Below are 18609 nucleotides of genomic sequence, written 5' to 3'. Positions count from 1 at the left end.
ACAGCCCAAGAAATTGAGGGGCTTTGATTCCCCAATCGGAAAAAACGTCGATATCCGAAAATGGAGGCGGTTGAGCAACGTTTTTCGTTAATTAATACCGTTTCGATGTAAATTCCAATAAAAACGAGCTTTCTCATTGTTTTTTTCACAATTTTTATGGAATTGCCTTTCCCAACTTTTCAAATGCTTTCTTTTAAATAATTTCTCAATCCCACATTCATTTTAGACTCTTTCAATAAAGTGATCGTAAATCTTACACGTTTCAAAGATGATCTCGCTTATCATGATCCATCGATTAGCGAAATACAAGCGAAGCTTGATCGTCCGCGCCCTACGTCCGTGCAGAGCGATCGAAACGTTACGAGCGTTCTCGAGCACAATGTCAGGTATGTAGGAATACGAGAGTGGTTCATCGTCCTCATAAAATTCGTTATCTTCCGTGAAAGAGACTTCTGCTCTGGAGAATACCTGAAATCGATGGTTGTCGGGGATGAAACATCGATCCCAGTTTGTCTGGTTTCGAAGTGGGACCAGATTTGACTTCCGCGATGCACACATCGCACTTTGACTGTTTTAATAATCGTTTGGAAAATGCCAAAATCTTGAGTCGAATTACCTGGACGTGACGAGAGAAGTAATTGTTCGTGTAAATATGGACGGCATCGAAGATCTTAACGTCGTAAAATTCGAAGATGAGATCGACCCAGTCGTCGCTGAAGCTGTCCCTCATCCAGGCAACCCATCCAGTGCCTGTTTTTCAAATGCAAATATAAGTAGGACGAAGTCAAAAGAATTCTGTTGTCATACGAATCTTTTACGATGAAAAAGAGCTCATAATGATCGTTCGACATTTCATTACACGGAAGATTCGAGTCTCGTGAAATAAAGGGAGTATTTGTTCGGGGCAAAGATTTTTCTACTTGGGTAAAAAAGAGGGTAGCGGATGGGGGCGACGATGAAGGCAATAAAGTGCGACTACTTCCAAGAGAATAAAGCGAGGCGAGAGGGAGATTAAAATGTAGAACGTTGCAGAATGAAATCTGAGAAAAAGACAGAGGCTGGATGCAAAAAAAGGAGGAGAAGAAAACGAGGACGAATAAACACATGCTACCGAGATTACGATAAGAGGGCTCCGCAATAAATGGAAAATGAAGGAGGATGAAAATGAGAAAGTCTTCTGTGTATACACGAGGGATTAAGAATTTTCTTCCTACGCTTCCAGACAGCACAGCTACCACAGTTTCTTGTCTCTCGTTCGACACCATTAGTCGCTCCGGGTGCAAAAAATCCTTCGTGCCTTTTCCCCTTTTTACACCGGGGAAAATGCACGCGCAGTCGTTTTTTTTTCTGACAACGAGGCAGGATTCCTGCCAATACGAAATCCACTCTCCGGAATAACTTGGCTGCGTATTAGGAACGAAATTTTTTATAATTTTTTAAGGTAAAACGTTGTTTCGACTGTCGAGGGTTTTTCCACTGGAAGCTCCTTCGGTTTGAGAAATAATCAAAGCTCTTTTCTGCGTTTCATTCCAAACGAGAAGCTCACAAAAGAGGGAACGATTATAATTTCACGATGTCACGGAAGATTCCCAAAAGCATGGCGTTCATAGTGCAAAGAAAAGGAAAAAAGGGAGCAAATTATACATTCGAGAGCTCGAGGAGTTCGAGGGTCACGAGGAAATTTCAAGGCGAAACTATTCCGCTGATATTTCAGCGTGTCGGTAAAAGTTTACCTCGTCCGTAGCCAATGTCGAGTCTGTAATTATCAGCACCGGTTTCGCCATCGATCAGGCGACCGAGTCCATCAGTCAAGACGCCATCGATTCTCCGTCCGTCGTAGGAGACGTCGCCAAGTTCTTCGACCGGTGATTCGGGTATTGTGTAGTTTGCGACGCCGCCTGTTGAGCAGAAGACATTCGGTTTGGACAGAAACGTAGTCGAGAGAGCGCTTTGGTACCGGGGCAAAAGCGGGAGTGCAAAAATTCCGTTTAATTCCTCGGGCTCGCTTGGGAGCTCGGACGAGAGCAGCGAAATTCCGCAAAAGTTAACGAGCCAATTGAAAAAATGGATCAAGCACGCCTTAAAAGAGCAGGGCAACGTCGAAACGAGGAGGGAGAAAAAAGTGGAAGAGAGCACTCTCACTCGTGGCTGGAGACTGCGAAGTTGCGGCAAAGCGATGGATCATCCCCGTCGGTCCGGATCGTACCAACAGAAAAAATTCAACCCCGAGTTTTCGGAGTGAAAAATAATTCGCTCGCACAGCTGAAAATCGGGGCACAATATTTCGAGAGATCCTGAAACCCCACAAGCGTTTCGCCTCCCGCTTCACCCACGAGAAGAAGAAAAACAGAAATGCAAAATAAATAATAAATCGCGCGAGGCTTACGCCGGCCTCGCTCGGCCTCGAATCTCCAAAATCTTATATACACGTGCACGCGAGAATGTAGAGAGGTGTCGTGCTCGTTATGCCCCGGAGTAGCTCACTAACCGCTTATGCATACGATATTTCACAGTTACATATCGCCCATATACATAAAAATCTATAGCTATATACAAATCGAGATTCGAACACACTCGTACGTGGCTCTCGATATAGCTGGAAGGGCGAGAGTGCACCGGGGTTGGATGGCGTGACACGCGAGGTGTGTTACCAGCCACTTTTTTGGCGGAATAGTCTACACGTATACAGATTCACCGGAGCTCAATGGCTGAAAAATTCACACGTGTATGATGCGGCGTGTGCGTGTGTGCATAGCGGAGCTATTAGGGGTGCGAGAGGCTTTATTGCTCGCTGCAAGAGTACTGCAGTCTAGTACAACACTGCAGTGTGGAATTTATCGTTTATGTAATTCCGATCCAGAGTCGTCGCATGATAAAATAAACGCGAGAGCACCAGCCTCGTTTTTTAACGTTCGCTCGTTCGCCTGCAGCATAAAGAGGGCCTTGAATTGATAAATCTGGAGGTGAGCGAGTGGGAGAGAAAAATCCGATGGACGTTGGAAGCGCGTTCGAAGATTTATGATTCCGGATTGATCATCCGGTTTGAGGCTTTTTTCATGATTCTCTTTCGATAAGAATGATGATTCTTCTTGCGGTTATTAATGAGATCGAAAGTACCGCTGGTTTGAAGCTTCGATCAACACCTTCCGCCGCGCGATTATTTTGTTGTTTTTACATATTTTCCTTGTTTAGGTATCGATCAAATTTATGGGGCACGATAAAATCGAGGGTTTACGATAACTCTGAAAACATATATTCGAGACTCGGTTTGATCGTATCAGAAATATTTATCGCAGCTGCACCATCGCGCGAAATGATTGTTCGATTGCTTTTACGGGGATAATAGGTCGAGGGAAGGTCAAATACACGAATCGTGATCACACAGCTGCTCGTCCAAAGACAAATATTCGATGTAATTAATCGACGAATTTCATATTATTATTCATATTCTAGGCATGTTTATATACATGCACATCGACACAGAGAATACCGTTTGATTCGTGCCCAGGTAATTACCGGAAAACCCCTATGAATTATTCATATTGTTGATAGAATGAAGTAATACATAAATAGCGAGTCTATGCGTCTCGATCAATCGACGAATACAAACTGAACGTTGTGTTTACGAACGTGCGCGTACCAGGTTCAATCGTGTGAAAACAGACTCGTTTTTACAATGGCTCGGAATACTACAACTGATATATGGAATTGAAATTTCATCAATGCTCAGGCTAAAAACATTCGGTTACTGCGACAGAAATGAGTTCGTACTTAAAATATGGTTTTCGTGAAAAACGAATCGGTTGAATTCGCCGAATTTTCGTTAGTTATGATGGACGTTGTGGATAAACGTTTAATGTGGAGAAGCCACGCTCCCTTTGGGGTCACACGGGCACGACACTGGTGCAAATTCGCACTTGGAATTTTCAAAGCTTTTTATTTCGTTCATGAATGTATGATCTTACAACGAGACTTTTTGGGGGTAACAATTCCTTAGTAATCGATTGCAATCAATGAAAAAATTGAAAATCGAAGTTTTGTTATAGAAAAATGGCAAAATTGGAAAAAGGAGTTTTCAAGTTGTCGACACTTTAAATTTCCGTGGTGCTAATTTGTCGTCGTTCCTCGCTCGTAGTTTTACGAAATGAAATTAATTCTTCGAGACTAACTTCGATAATATTTATTTTCAGTGAAATTCGGTTTTTGGCTTGTGCAATCTCGAAAATGTCTTTACGAATTTACTGTGCTGAGGGATCATGCAAAAGTTACGAGCACAAGAATCGTCATGAGTTTACTCACTTTCGTCTTTGCAGCCTCTGAGCTCGATCCTCAGGCAAACTGTACGTCTGTGAATCGAGTGCGGAAGAACTCGTATCTCATTGGCGAATATAGGTGGCACGAGCTCGTGAGAAACGACTGTAGAGGTGTCACTGTTACCGACGAAGATCTGAAAGTATTTTCACAGTCGTTATTAATCGATTGGAATAAAGTGGAGCTTCGTAGCAACAACTTTGTACAATTATTTTGTTTACGTCGTGACAGTTCTGTCAATTTATCAGTCGAACCAATGTCGTTGACGGTTTTTATGCCGATGACATTATTTCGTTCGAGTTTGACCCATAAATTATAAATGAGAGCAACCGTTTGTTATTGAAGGTACGACCTATTTTACCATTCCAATGCTCGCGTTCCATTTAATCTGCTTCGCTCCCTTCAAAAATTCGAAATAAATTGATTCTTTTCGTTCGTCAGTTCATTATATTTGATATTTCAATGTTTCTCTTTCACCAGGAGACTTGAGCTGGAAAAAATGTCGGATATATTGACGCTGACCTACAAATTACCGAGCGATTCGTATTTTCGTAGTTCCCATCGAACTTCTTTGCATTGATTTGGTCCCATGGCGAATTGAATAAAACTCTTTCATGAATAGTCGTCCACTGTTCGTTCAAACATTGTCAGGAGGACAAGGATCTGCACGTACACTGAACGAAGTTTTAATCTTAAAAGGTCGCGGATAAACTAATCGAATATTTGGCGACGTGAAACGCGCGTCTCGGCCACAAGTATCGAAAGGGGAATTCTTGAATATAATCTGTCCAGTTCGAGACTCTGGATTCAGTGAACATGAAATCTTGAACATAAAAAAAGACAACGTTTCAGGAGATTTGAGATTTGAGAAACGAGATTGATGCAATCTCGTTTCGTTCAACGAAGCAGCTCGCGTTAGGGAAATAATTAACCAGATAACTGCAGATTCGGTCAAACAAAAATTCAGGAATTCCTTCCTTTGTAGCAGCGATCCCTTCAATATTCACTATCACATTTCCAGGGTATTAAAATCGGAGAAACAAAGGGAGGTTTTGAAAGGACGCCGAGTTTGAATGTCCCACCGAGAATTTTCTAATTCCCTGTGAAATTGCGTTGAAACTCAAAACTCTGGAATAGCCAGGCTCTTCGCGCGATTAACACAGAGTTCACGCTTCCGTAAGCGTATTCAGGAAAAGAGCGAAATGGAATGGACGAAACGATGAGCTTTGCGTTAATACTTTACGCCACGATTCACAGGATAACGGGGCCTGTGACACCATGCTTGATTCACGAATCACCGGTTTTTTCCTCGAGCTTCTTGCAGATGTATTTCAAATTATTCGTGATGAATATACATTTGGATGGGGAGGTACACGAAAAGTTGATAATCCCGGAGCCCGGGGGTAAAAAAAGTGGTTCAATAGGATCGTTCATTCGTTCAAATGAGGCTAATTGATATTTATAATTGAAGCAACGAGTCCCGTTATTGAAAGTGTTTTTCGACGAATTACGTCAATTTTCATTTCATTGAAAATGTATATTTATCGTAATTTTCAACCACATTAATGCAGCTGATTTTCCTGGGATACAATCGATTAAAAATACACGAACGAGAGAGAGAGAGAGAGAGAGAGATTTAAGGTAGTAAGAAAATTTATGTTTCACCTTTCTGCTGTCCCAGCGTTTGTATTCTCGCCACTCCTCGAAGCCGGGTCTCCGATATTCGATGGTGTATTCCTCGACGTATTCTTGTCCACGTCCATGGTCGTAGCGACCCTGCGTTTGGACGGCCGTAACGACGTGGGGGTTGCCGAAATCGACTTGGAGCCACTCGCGTACTCCACTTTCGATTTGCCGCTTCGGGCACCACGCACCGCCGGCAGTTTCTTTCCGTAAACTAGAAGCAAATGGGAAGGAAAATTCGCGTGAAGAAACTTCGTAGGTGCGCCAGTGACTAGCGGAATCGAGTATTTGTCATTTCCGGTGAAAAGTTGCGGAGGGAATGAGCCAACAGCTGACCTCGAAGTGCACAGCCTCCGATGGAAAAAAAACATCCGAATAGAAAATAGAGCACGGAAATATATCATCGGAACGAACTTTGGCGTTTTTCGCGGGGCGTAACATGATTTTTAATCACGCAGGAACAACAGATTGGTCTCCGGAGTGCTCTTACGACCTGATCGATGGGGCCGACGGCCCTCTATGTATTTGGCTTCATTTCTAGGAATCGCGAATTCTGCCGCGGACGATTGACAATAATGGAAAAACGAGACGAAAGCAGAGAGAAGAGTCCGGGCGCGGAATGCAATTTTCCAGTAATTTTTTCCGCCCACCCTCCCGCCATTTTTTTATTCGTCAAACCGTTTTTATTCGTTCAACGAGAGATTTGTCTAGAATCTTTGTGATTGATTTCTACGAATGAGAAAAAAAACACCGAAACTTTACGAGGATTCCCCTGGCACAAGAAATCCCGTACACACCGGTGCCGGAATGGACCACGTTTCCCAGGAGGTTCAGCCACGGCTGATCAGTTCGCTGCCTCTACTACTGTCCCGATCAATTTCAATGGGCAGCCGACGACTCCGCCGGTAAAACAGTTTCGACGTGGACTAATTTGGTCTCGAGCCACCAGACGTCGGGCCATAGACTCTTCGTGCTTGCAAACGCTTTCAAATCTTTTCAGGCTTATTTTGAAGTCGAACAATGTCTGCGGGGCCCATCGATAGGTTTCGTCGTCAAAAAATGGCACGTTAATGGGTTCTTTTATTTTCGATCTATCGCTTCAATGAGTTCAATTATTTGCGGTCCTCTCGGCCTTAATCATTGATAATTACTGTCAATCTAATCCAATCAGCCACATAAAAATTGGTGTTTTACGACGATTCTTACAATTTTTTTTGTCGTTAAAATACTTGCAAGATACAGCAGCAGTATCATTGCCCAAAAGGGCTCAAAAGTTAGAAGGCCTAAAATAGCGAACAGGCATTATATCTGTAGTATTTAAAAAGATACTTGAATGAGCGTATGGAGAAAGGTGAAAAGCGTTGTCATAGTATAACGTAAAATAAAGAGTTATCATTTTTTTTATGACAGTTGCGAATGATCGAGTACCAAAACTAGACGTTTTAGATTACGAAGAACTACATTATCGATCTTTACGGTTGCTTTCTTTATAACCACGTCTCATTTATTTAATAAATTGTATCGCAATAAAATATCATTCTACATATCTATATATGTGTATATAATATTCGTAATTGAACAAAATGACATGCCAGTTTTACCCCCACCACCGCGAATCGTTTTATTCAGAGAAAAGAGAGTCTCCGCGCGAGCTCGGGCCAACAGACGACAGTACTTCAACAGACAAGTACAGTCAATGTACTTGTCCCGAGACTCTACCGAGTCTCTTGATAGAAAGTCTAAAATATACTAATATATAGATATACAGAATGCCTGTTCGCTATTTTAGGCCTTCTAACTTTCAAGCCCCACCACAGTTTCGCTCGTTTCGTAGCTAAAAGCAGTACGAGTTGCTCTCGAAGTGTCCAGACGTGTGTCACATTATCGAAATTTCTAAAAAAAAACCGATCTCTTTGACAGTCAATACCAGTTTGAATCAGCGTCCATTTCCCGAACGAGGGTGGCACATTCGAATTATTTTTCGGCGGGTGGGGCTCAAAAGTTAGAAGGCCTAAAATAGCGAACAGGCATTCTGTATATCTATATGTATGCGTATATTTTAGGTCTTCTAACTTTTGAGCTCCACCTGCCCAAAAATAATTCGAACACGCCAAAAGCATCGGTTGAATCGAGGCAGTTAAAATGTGGAGAATGTGCCACCCTCGTTCGGGAAATGGACGCTGATTCAAATTGGTATTGACTGTCAACGAGATCGGTTTTTTTTTTAGAAATTTCGATAATGTGTCACACGCCTGGACACTTCGAGAGCAACTCGTACTGCTTTTAGCTACGAAACGAGCGAAACTCAATTCAAGCCTGATCACGGGGAATCCACATCGCAGTTTCTATTACGGTAAAGAGTTTATTCTCATTGAGAAATTCCAGTTCTCCGTTTACAATTACATTCGCGATACCCATAAAGCTCACGAGTGTGTCGTACAGAGCTACAAAGTTTGAATGAAAGCATGAAAATTCAATACTTTGACGTCGTCTCTCATTGTATTCCAGTGTTGTTATAAAAATCATTTCATCGACCAGGCTAGTACCTTAATTTCGTGTTTTTCAGTACTGTTATTTCAGGGGGAGGGGGGGGGGGGTGGTGGTAACGTTAATTCGGTGAAAAAAGACCGAATTTTAAGAATTTGATTGATTGTGTCGTCATAATGCAATGTATGAAAAATATTTTTTGAATTTTTCAAACTCAAATATCATTAATAATAATTTTTTTTCGATTTTTTAGTTTTTTCTAAGACTTGCAAGTGAAAAGATCGATTTTTCGCCTAAAAAAAGTCTAGTTGTTCTTGTAAAATAATGAATTATGAAAAATTGACAAAAAATTTCTCCCCCCAATTTTCCTGGGGTTGGGAGAGAGACACCGAATGATGGCAAAGCAATTATCGGATTTTAAATTTGCATGAATTTGTATCGCGATTCATTTGGATGATGGAAAGTGTCGTGTGCTTCGTAAATACACTTTCTCTTAATTCTCACCAGATACAAAGGTGGATAACATTCAGTTGGAATGGATTAGATTTTAGAGAGGTTCTCTTGGAGCCTCGCCAAGAGTGGAAATTCTTGTTCTATATGTTCTATATCCGTTATAAGGAAACTTCGAAACAAAAGGGCAAATGGCTTCTGTAATCCGTATTAACAAGGTTTTAGATAGTCTCTCTTAAACGAAGGTTACCCCAGCAACGAGCTTTAAACTCGTAGTTATATTACCAGTAAAATTTTTATAACCACCAACTCACCGTCCGTATCGCGGACCAACGTTCGTCACATACGAGGATGAGGCGCTGATGGCCGTGTCCGGAATCCTTCCGGACTCCATTCCAAGCACCGAGTTACATGATCCTGAAACATAAAGATTTTTTTGGTTTTTTTTCTTTACTAAAAATCGAAATTCTCCTTCATAATTAACTGATGAAAAAAGTGTGGTTTTACATCTTCTTTCGAGGGTTTTCGTACCGAGGATTTGAAGGGCTTTCAGGGGGAGAATTTCGTCTTAAAAAAACACGACTCTTGTATATTTAAGGTATTCCTTTCGTATGAGTGTATTTTTTGGTAGCGCAAATTTGGGCACTTGAAATTTGGACTGATTGTTAACCTCTGAGAAGTCGCGGTCATACAGGACAAGTTTCTGCTTCTGCTTCTGCCATTTTTCCAATTTGTATCGTTAATATCTCTTTTAAGCATTCGGTAACCCTTTATTTTTATCGTCGCTGTGGATTCCTTAAATTTTTTTCCATCCGTGAGACAGTTTGTATCAGGAATTCAGAATTATTTAGTTTATAAATTATTGAATAGAAATGTCGTGATGTTGGAATCTCATTGAGCTTAAATTTTACGATTTTTGAAGTGTTATTCTTCATTAAATGTTTTATAACCTGACCTGAAATTTCGCCAATCTGTTCGCAAGCACTTTTACTTTACTGTTATTTAAAATCAGTTATTTGTAGAATATTCGGGTCCTAGGGATGCGGGTGAGAGGAATACCTTAACGAAGCTCCGAAGCTGAGAGAAATCGTTGAGCTTTGAAATCATGTTTGACTTCGTACGAGGTAAAAACTCGAATAAAAATATGGCTACTTGCTGCGACGCTCGGTACGAAGGGAAGAGTTTTAGCCAGGGAAAGAGTGAGTGCAGAAGGCAAAGGAATAAAAAACCTTATCTCCGTGTTGAAAAATACATGTAGGCTCGGACTGTTGGCGATGCACGTTTTCATGGATGAAAGTGAATAAGTTTATGAGCGTGTATCCGTTGGGACGAAACAACGTTGACGGTGTGCTTTCTACGCTAAAAATTCTTTCCTTTTCCTTCCTCTTTCTCTGTTTCATTCTCAGTCTGTGCCATCCGCGCTTTTGCTTCTGTATGCGTAAGACGAGATTAATGGAAAGATTACGAGTGAATGACAGTTGCTCATCCAGGACAAATTGACTCGTGAATGAAGGAGCGATCGTTGAATGAAGCGAGGCGCAACCGAATTGGATAATGACCTAGATGCGAGAAAAGATATGAGAAAGAGAGTGAAAGAGCAAGCCAAAGAAAAAAAGAGTTAAAAAGAGACTCGCAGTCATTTCACTTGCTGCAGCTTTCTCGTTGATGTAAACACCTTCGAGTTATTTATGTCACAGATTCTCCAAGTGATACGTAATTTTAGTGACAACATCGACGAAGAACGTCAAACGTTTTTTTAAAATGAACATCGCAGTGATTGCGATTGTGGCAGAAGCTACAATCCCGGTGAATTTCATTTATTTCGCGAAACAGTTCGTATCGGAAATTTATCTTTTTGGCAAATTAAAAGCTCGCCACTTTTTTATTTATTTTCACACAAAACGTAATTCTTTCATGAAATATTCATGCTGAATTCGAGAGGAGCCCGATGCTACAACACGAAGTGCTGAAAGTGAAGTTTATACTCGAGTGAACTAATTACTATATTTAATTATCGAAAATTCAATTCGTTTGAAACGAATTAAATTAGCCGCAATCCCGTATATTTCTGATACATATTTATATTCGTTTCTCCAACCACATCTTTCCTGTACGAAATACCTTCGAATAAAATTTTTCAACGACTTTTGAGTGAAATCTTAAAAATGAATAAAATGTTTTTACTCCTCGTTACGATCGTCTAAATACACGGCATTTATACATCTGCACTGTTTCCGGTATATTTATATTTGCCAGGAAGGAACTCGGGAGATAGAATTCTTTTAATTATCGCTTTATTGGCCCACCAATCTTGCCTCTTATCCTCGCCTCCTTCCTTTTTCGCACGTTCTGGTTCATCAGGCATCCAGCATTTGTTTTATTACTCACAAAGTAAGCTGCGGAGCCAGAGCGGCCGTAGTATAATTCGATAAATCAACGACCTCGTAAATGTCTTATAAAATTAATCAGCCAACTCGAATTGGCCAAAGAATATCTCGAAATAAGCAAAAGATTCAACGCATCCTTTTTGTGAGATGAAAAGGGACGGAGAGGCTTCGGAACAAGTCGCGTGATAGTCCAATAAACGTCGTGGACGGTTCATGCCCGTTTTCGAAAAAACGAGAGAATAATCGCTCCTCGGGATAGACACACGCCGGTGTTACATTACGAAGCAACGAAGTAGACGTCGAGAGTTCTCCGTGGCTTTGCCGAGGTAGAAATGGACCATGAGCTCCAGCAGCGTCGCGGCCCCGACGTAAAAGAAAAACGAAAACAAAACGAAGGAAAAAAGAGATTAGACAGCGAAGAAGATTACTGGCTCTCTTGATAGTGGTGGTGAGTTCCGACTCTGTGGGCGTTAATCCAACTCGGAAATAAATTATCACGCCTGCTCTTCCCTTCATTCTTTGTTCTCTCATTCTTCTGCGCTCTCGCCAATTTTACCATCCTTCTTAAATCTTTCTTAGCGAATTAAGAGAGAAAAATGCCCGAAATATACACAGTTTACCGCGCTGCATAATAATATCTTCATTCGCAGACAATACGTCTTCGACGAATACGTCATTAGTTGGTGATAGTTCCATTACCTCGAGTTCCATAAATCAACTTCTCAAGCAATTAAAATTCGAATGTTCAACGATTTTTGCCAATCCTGTGGCTCGTTCGAAGTTTCTAAGCTGAGACTCGATCCCGAGCCTCGTTCCCGAATGAAAACAACGAGTTTGCCATCCTTTATAAAACCGATTGGGCTTTCGATCCTAACCCGAATTCGCACCAACCAAGCTCTGGATTACATCAAACTTATCGAATTGATCATTTCCCTAGAAGGATTAATGGAGTGCTCTCTCTATACGTAGATCATTAATTTCCGACGTCATATAGTTGACCGAAGGCAGCATTCAATATGGAACCCTATTTTCTCAGGTGGAGAATCCAAAAATGAGGTTGCTAGCACCACTGACGATGGTGCCATTAATTCCTCCGTTATACTCCCTTCACATAGTTGCCAACTCCAAAGACACTAATTTGCTAACGTCTCAAGTTTCGAGATTGCTTTGTGAAAATGTTGAATCATGTCAGAGGATCCGAAATCACGAGCTGCATCTCACGTTGCATCGCAATTAATCTCGCTTTGAGTTGATCATTGCATTGAGCACAGCATTGTTCGATCCAACAATCATCGGTTTTTCTTTGTTGCTTCAACAATAGTATCGAGGGAATACGATAGCTGCTTGTTCAACATTTACGAACGTTATCTATCGCGAGGATACAGTTTGTAGAACCAACTGTGTGAATTATTATGCTTTTAACTCTTTGTAAATAATGGATTAAGGGTGTATGATGTCTCTGTCTGCGCGTTACTCTATTCAGCACCCCGATAGAGCTGGAAGTAAGATATACTCGGTGTGAATATCGCTGTAACATGTAGCAAGCCTTAACAGGTGACTCGGACCGTCCCAGACTGGATGGAGCATGGAATTGTAGGATGTAACAATTTTGATATATTTTTATTGATCACGCAATAATTATTTCAAAATCAAACAAATCTGTTATTGGAAAAATTTCACTTATTTCTTTTTCAATTTAATTGTATTGCTCACCATAAAAAACCTGATTTGTTATTTTTCGACTTCTTCTGAGATTGAGCTTGGACCTTCGATGCTCTTGCCCAAGTATTTATTCGCTTGGTCGAGCCTACTCGTTCGATCGCTAATGATTGAAAGTCTTGATAATCTTGTTAGACTCTACAAAACTCAAAGAGAAAGAAATTTTCGAGCTCGAATTAAGTGTTGAAAATTCTGTCGTGCAAAATTGTCACTTTAATTACTCATTGCAAGGAATCTGGCTCGTTGGACGGTGATAAAATGTAAAGCGGATGGCGCCCATTGATCAATTTTGAAACAATCATCCAAGAACAGCTCATTGGGTGATTTCATGCTCAGTAAGTCTTTCTGTTAACTTCCATTCGGCTTTGAGACGATTTTAGGGTCACCTTGTAGCTGTTGTGCTATGGTCCCATGCCATAAAGCCGGAAATTCGAGAACAGGCCGATAGGTAAGTAACAGCTATGCTCTCTGGCTCTCTCTATCTCACCTATTGTTAGAAATTCAGGAACCGGAGAAACCGGTGTGCAGTGAAATATACATATAGGAGGACAAGTTGAGCGTCTTTCATGTAGATTCACTGCAAAGCATTCTACATCAAACAATTCGTCTTCAGGATGGTAGGAGGTCAAAGGGGGTCGAAGTTTCGCCTTGTCTTAATCGGTGCATTTCTCTATGTGTTCATCCCGCACCCTCTCGTTACTTCTTCACGACGGAGGCATAACGCTTTCGTTGCTTCGGTTTGCTTCATGATTTTCGTTTGCGTCTAAATGTTACGGCGGTTCGGCGTGTACTATTTGCTTAACTGAGATTAATAGACACAAATTATTTCAACTCGAATGGGCTTAGGTTTATTCGCGTCGTTTCAATGAATGTGCTTAAGGAGGGTCCTGCTTTAAAAAGTCCAAAAATCGATTGCTTTCGGAAACGTTTTCACGGTAGACGGAATAGCGAACATTTCGGTTTATTTTCGAGGGTATTTCAAGAGTAGAAAAATATTTGTTCAGTGTGAGAAATACTAATTTGTACATGGGTCATGCGTAAAGTCTGATTAACGAAGTTTCTCAGCTCCGTACATTGTCTGCAACGAAAAACACATTTTTCTCCATTTTTATGTATTTTTCTTCCATATGAATCTATAAAAAACCGAAATAATTGTGAAATTCTATATTTTAAGCGAGTTTGAAAAAAAACGCTTCTAAAAAAGAAAAATATCACTTCAACGTTGTTTTGTGTATAAAACTTCTTTTAATTTTTCTTCCAGAACAGGATATAACTGTTTTTTCACCTGATATAAAATGAATAATAAAAATGATTGATTATACTATAATAAAAAAAAAGTACCAAAAAAAATTCAAACCGCAACAACCAAAAACAATTATATAGGCATCATTTGTTTTAATAAATCCGCAGTCATCACCAGCTAAAATTGGTATATCAAGTCATACGAAAAGAACATCATGAAACCATTAATCAATCCGCGGCCATCACCAGCCAAAAAGAATTAAACAGTGTAATGAATTGCGATCATCAAGAATAAGAATAATGATATGAAAGCCATTACCTTAAATCCTTATTTCGTATTTGATTGTGGTTTTTTTTTCTCTCAATAAGTACATCCATCCTCAATCAACTCGATGTGTTGACTGACTATTTTTTTCGTGTCGTTTCGGGTTCATGACAACGGACCACGAGAGAAAGAAAAAGAAAACACTCGAGCACGAGCGATTTCGCCAAGTTCACTTAATGATTCAAAAATGATTTATTTTCAATTATTTTTTCCCCATTGAATGACATTGGTTTTTTTTTTTTTTTTTAAACAAACGTGCTGTAAATATAGAATTTCGTAATTATTTCGCGTTTTTATAAGTTCACATGGAAGAAAAATACCTAAAAATGGAAAAAAATTTGGAATTTTCGTTGCCGACAATAATTACGATCTCCACATCGTACGCAGCTGAAAAACTTGGGTAATCAGACTCTGCGTCTAAACCATGCACAAATTAATATTTCTCAGATTAAATAAACGTTTTTGTACTCTTGAAATATCCTTGAAGCTACACCTAGTACATTTCCGACAACAATCAATTTTTTTGACTTTCTAAAGCAGGGCCTTAAAGATTGAGTTCGTTAAACAACTAAAAATGAGTTTATCAATGCAAATATTACCACTGTTTTTCGTCATTATTAATACTCGCTATTCTCTCCTCCTTTCTTCCTTTGAAAGGATATTTTGATGTTTATTTATATATACTTTGTCACACGATATCGTTGCAGCGTGACTTTCCAAGCACGAGATCACACCTACCCAGCGGTGTGTCATCAACAAGGACAAAGACACGATGGAGGATGTGGATAGAAACGTGGAAAGCTTCGGGTCAGAGATCCTCGCGTCTTTTCATGTTATCCTTGTCAAACGACCTTCCCTCTGCATATATACCTTGAAGGTGGAGCGCAGATAGTCGAGCCAAGGTGCGACTCTCTGACTACGTGAGCGTCTCATCGCGTGCCGGGTCACATCGATGCCCCTTTGGGCTTTCAATTAGCTCACGTATTTTTCTATCCACCTCGTTTTCGCCCTCTAACCCCAAGGGGCTTATTCTCGGAAATTCGATAAAATTTCATAAGGTCTTCGCCACATATATAGACATCCCCGACGTGCTTTTATATGTACGTTTAGATTTTTCGTCGCTGCATCTCAAAGTCACTGTACAAATATTTGATCAATTTAATCTGAGAAGCCAACTGATTTTTTACATTTTAGAAATATTTTGCTGCACGTACGTCGACCCTTTTGGACCACTGACAGAATTTTCTTTTCTTTCTCGAAAAAGCTTTTCTAACATGAAAAATCGATATTCCACATTTTTTTCATTACTTGCTTGATGGGGTTCATTTTTTTACACACAGCATTAAACGGGACTTTGAAATTTCTCGAAACGATTGGAGAACCAAAAACAATGAAACGATGAAAAATGCTTCAATTCAATTGAAACGCCAAATTGTATTTCGAAATGCGACGTTTTTTAAATGAGACTAATAAATAAATAATCGACCGAATGCGACTTTATTCGAAATACAACTCAAGTCCATTGTCAACGGTTGGAAGGATTTGAATGGCCTTGATAGAGCGTCACTTCACGACAGCGTGAAAATTCGATTGATTCGTATACGAAAAGCTTCAACGAAACCGCATCACCGTATTTTTTCTCCTTATTCTCCTTCGCTACCTCGGAATATTATTCCGCGATCTTAAACTTCGAGAGGTTTGTTGATCGGCTTGACGAAATTTCATCGCGTCGCGTCTCTCGCAAAACCGATATCGGATATCACCTACTTTACCTTCGTAGCCTCCTCCGCGTTCTCTCCACATCGTCGTACTTTCCGTTAGCTTACGTTTTAGATGCAATCGAGTGAAAAACATACTGTCTGAGGCGAAAATAACGTAACTACTTCCTCGCTTGTAGGTCTCGAGATCAAATCTCAAACCCGATTACGCTCAGCCGGCCGCACCATCGCTCGTACGAAAATATAACACGCTTCCACCAACGAATAAAAATCAAGTTGAAGATAACAATACACAGTGCTTTCGGAAAATATCGATCCAAAAGTATTGAAGAAAAGTCAAACTGCATCGGAGGCTGTTGGAAGTTGGATCGGCTCTTACTTCTCGATCGTTCGCTCGAACGAGGATTTCGGGTAGGGTTCAATATGTCAAATAATCAAATTGCAGAACGGTTGGTATTTCGAAATTTTTTAAGTTGTAATGTCAGATTAGAGAAAAATAAAGTAACTCGAAATTCTTATCTCCGATCGTCTGTTTAGAAGATTACGCGTTTAATCGAATGTTCCTTCTTTGAATTCGTATTTCCTCGAAAATATATATTTCGATGTTTTTCATTCAAAAGTTCATATTTTCAAATTCAAAATAGAGAGAGTAGTTGTTTTATAAACGGAACAGAATGCAGAATAGTCAAAAATCGAAAGTGAATTTTTCGAGCCTAGAAAACTTGGAAACGCACAATAGCGATGACTCGAAAAGGCGAAAGTCAAAATAGCGATGTTTTAAATTGGAGATTACCAGTCTGAGTAAGTGAGTGAGACGCGTGTATTTCGAGCCCCTCTGAGCTCCAACGTTTCGCCATTTTGACTGTTCGACTTTTTGGTGTTTCAGTATTTCAACCTCAGTAATTTCTTTGTCTTTGGTTACTATATTTTTAAAATTGTAAATATTCACAGTGTACTGCCGATTATAGTAATTTATGAGTGGAAAGAGCGATAGTCGAATTTTCGAAAAATCGATATTTCAGTCGTCGTTCAATGGGCGATCGTTACATTCTACTTTCGATGTAATCGTGTTTCGAGCCTTGAAGCACGTGACCTTATTTATTTTCGATATTCAAAGCGCCAGTCGAATTGATCTGTCTCTATATTATCATTCGAAGTTTACAAACTCGAAGTTTAAACTGTTCGAAATTTGAGTAATTCTAACATTTTATCCCCACCCAAGATTTCATCGAGCCAAAACCTTTTCAAATCCCTTCGATGGCTATTAATTTATTTATAATCGGATGATAAAAATATGAGAAGAATGAACATGGAATTGATCGAATCAAGCACAGCTCGGAGAGCATCGTCAGCTCGCAACTTAATGTGGTACGAATTTAAAGTTGTAATTGGACTTCACTTGCCCCACACGTTGTCTCCTCCAACTGAAAGGGGATGTTTGAAACTCTCGAGACCGAGTATCACCGGGAATGATAAGCAAACGATTTGTTCACCCGGAAGGTGTATTGTTGCGAGTTGATGAATGAAATCAAGCGGAATGAAAATGCCCGGAGAGAAATAAGCGGAGCAAATATTCACGAGGAAGAGAAAAAGAGCGGATTTCATTTGTTTTAATGCCTACGGGGAAGAATTAGGGTATAAATGGAGGGAATGCCGCGTAAGAGGAGCTTGCAAGCTCGAGCAGGATGAATAATGCCGACGGAGTCCGACGAGAGTTTTCCGTCTCCGCGTTTGCTGTCCGCTTACGCATACGTGCTACTAAACGTGTGCAGGAACAGACATATACACGCATACACAAAAACTCGATAGGATCCAGACGCGAAGCAGCATTGCGGAGGGGCCAGAAAACAGTGAAATTGTCGAAACTCCAGTGTACTGGGAGTACGACAGGTGGCAAGGCTATAATCCTTCTCTGAACTCCCAAACAGAAGGGTCGGCTGAAGGAGATGAGACTGAAGGGTTACGGCCGCATAGTCGGTTCATAGATCATACCAACGAAATAGAATAAAAGCAGCCTCCCAGAGAGAAAACTCTTTTAAATTGATTCTCAACGCTGGAGGAAAGTATAAAAAAAGGATTTGGAACGTTTTCTTTGAACTTTGAACTTCTGGAAGCATCAATTGGGACGTTAACACAGTTCCATGCCGCAACGGAGATTGGAATAGTGATAATTTCTGATATTATATTTATTTATTAGGTCCAGTAATCGTGGATATTTGAAAAAAAAAGAGAAACGAAAGAGAGATAGAACCTCGGGATATGCCGGTTGATGGGGGGGCTTTGTTAG

The 18609-nt window shown here is 40.3% G+C and overlaps 1 protein-coding gene across 1 annotated transcript in view; it reads right to left on the bottom strand.

Moving 5' to 3' along the window:
- Positions 1-18609, bottom strand: part of LOC122417104 (discoidin domain-containing receptor 2-like) — an 82200-nt gene that overhangs the window by 13155 nt on the left and 50436 nt on the right. Inside the window, exons 3-8 of the mRNA XM_043430365.1 lie at positions 9246-9348; positions 5977-6208; positions 4300-4447; positions 1734-1898; positions 617-750; positions 258-468 (exon numbers count right to left, since the gene is read on the bottom strand). Of these exons, the coding sequence (XP_043286300.1) occupies positions 258-468; positions 617-750; positions 1734-1898; positions 4300-4447; positions 5977-6208; positions 9246-9348 (993 nt within the window). The remainder of the gene's footprint in view (positions 1-257; positions 469-616; positions 751-1733; positions 1899-4299; positions 4448-5976; positions 6209-9245; positions 9349-18609) is intronic.

The sequence above is a fragment of the Venturia canescens genome, chromosome 10 (assembly GCF_019457755.1).
Source record: "Venturia canescens isolate UGA chromosome 10, ASM1945775v1, whole genome shotgun sequence".
Classification (NCBI taxonomy): Eukaryota; Metazoa; Arthropoda; class Insecta; order Hymenoptera; family Ichneumonidae; genus Venturia; species Venturia canescens.
Note: the sequence above shows the minus strand (reverse complement) of the source record. Positions and strands in the feature narration are given on the sequence as shown.